We start from the raw sequence: 2,032 nt of genomic DNA on the forward strand, positions 1-2,032 counted from the left end.
CAACGTAACACTGTAATATTACAGATCAACAACACAGATACCATTCTCATTTATTCATTTTATATACATTTTATTACATTAGTATATAATTAAATCGAATTTTTTGTTTGTTTGTTTTATCTGAGTGTTCCAGGGTATTCTCTGAATACCTCGAAGGCCCTGACGGTTCGCCACTGTCCTATATGTCGATTGTCACCCATTTATCATAGGGTGACCACCAGCAACTCCTGAGGTAAGCTTTAACTGATGTAGTCCTTTGTTTTAGGTCAAACTACAGTCAAATCCTTAGAGACCTGGTAGTTAATATCAGCCCTCACACTAACGTGGGAACAATTTGTCCCGGGTTCCTCTGCTGACCTGGGCTGGGCTCCCCTGGTTCTGGCCTGCCTGGCTGCTGGCCCCTGGCCTTAGGGAAGGGGAATCCGTCCAGAGGGGCATGCTCGATCCTGCACAGGCTGTCCTCGCTGTCGCTGCTGTAGCTGGGGTTGGAGGCGCTGACGAGGCCGCCCGACTTGTGAAGCATCGTGTGAACGTTGTCTGTTTGAACAGCCTTTTCCAACTGTGTGACACTGATGGTTCCCTCCATGTCCTCCACCAAGCTCGGCTCCACCTTGCGGAATGTGTGGCGGGCATACAGGCCGATGCAGAACATCTCCACTATCACACAGTAGTGGTAGATCACTGAGGATGGACAGAGAACCCAGGTTTAGAGGATGGGCGATCTCTCTCCTGAACTTCAACTTTCAGACATAGGTTGGGAGAGGAAAGAGAAAAGGGGGGGTGCAGGGGATGACCTCCAGAGCACCCATGGTCTCCAGGATGCCGCTCTGCAGGCCGCACAGCATCAACACCACGATGACGCAGATGAACTTGGCTCTCAGTCCGTAGCCATGTAGAGCAGTGTTAGTGGCTTTGTAAAAGAGGAGGTGGCCGTAGAAGGACACGAAGGTAGAGACACATATGATACCGTTGACGTACACATTGGGATTGACTGAGTCCACCTGTACAACAAGACGATGGCTTTTATCCTTCACTGCTAGAGAATACCGTCAGCACATTCACAGCACCTGAGTTCAATTTGTCTTAGTTTGTTCAATATACACGCATGTCCAATATATCCTCATGCAATTCAAGATTACATTTTTCTCTCAATTTGTTTACAATTGGCAAACAGTACCAGTTACCTCTCACATTCTTATATGGTCACTTAAAAAATAAATATACTTATTTTTACCATGGTGTACTTATCTATTTGTCTTTTTACTCAATGTGTTTCTTATTATAAATAGCGTGTGCATACTTAGTTATTTTGGATTTGTAATATGTAAGTCTATTCTCTTCACTTTATCTGCAGTATACTTCTGCTGTTGTAATAATGTAAATGTCCCTGTTGCGGGACAAATAAAGGGATTCTGATTCTGAATACTGCAGCTTCAGTCATGTAAGGCCTCAGAATGCATATTATTGTCGAGTGATTGGCATGTTTTGGTGATGTCCAGGAACCTCTTAATCTTTGGGATACTGGATATGGAATGTCCTTGCTCAAACAGGAATAGAGGAATTCATATTGTAGACATGAATTGCCAACCTTAATTATCCTAAGATAAAATATTACCAGCTACTGAATAGACTTATATTGCATATCTCACTTGATTCAGTAGCATCATCTGGATGAAACATCTTAACACATGTCTAATATTTAAATTTGTATAATTTTTATGTTAAGAGCTGACAGTAAAATGCATAATTGAACATGTTTGTGGTAGCAAACATATGATCAAATAACACTATATACAGTGGGGGAAAAAAGTATTTAGTCAGCCACCAATTGTGCAAGTTCTCCCACTTAAAAAGATGAGAGAGGCCTGTACAGTAATTTTCATCCTGGTACACTTCCACTATGAGAGACAGAATGTGGGGAAAGAATCCAGGAAATCACATTGTAGGATTTTTAATGAATGAATTGGTAAATTCCTCGGTAAAATAAGTATTTGGTCACCTACAAACAAACACGATTTCTGGCTCTCACAGA

General features: G+C 42.1%; 1 protein-coding gene across 1 annotated transcript; it reads right to left on the reverse strand.

The window, feature by feature from the left end:
• Nucleotides 1–266: 266 nt before the first annotated feature.
• On the reverse strand, nt 267–1,680 carry LOC117448938 (organic solute transporter subunit alpha). The gene is given in 4 exon segments (XM_034086231.1): nt 267–368; nt 371–702; nt 770–1,036; nt 1,650–1,680. Coding segments are annotated over 4 exon segments (732 nt in total).
• Between the last annotated feature and the right edge of the window lie 352 nt (nt 1,681–2,032).

Source organism: Pseudochaenichthys georgianus, chromosome 7 (genome assembly GCF_902827115.2).
Source record: "Pseudochaenichthys georgianus chromosome 7, fPseGeo1.2, whole genome shotgun sequence".
Lineage (NCBI taxonomy): Eukaryota > Metazoa > Chordata > Actinopteri > Perciformes > Channichthyidae > Pseudochaenichthys > Pseudochaenichthys georgianus.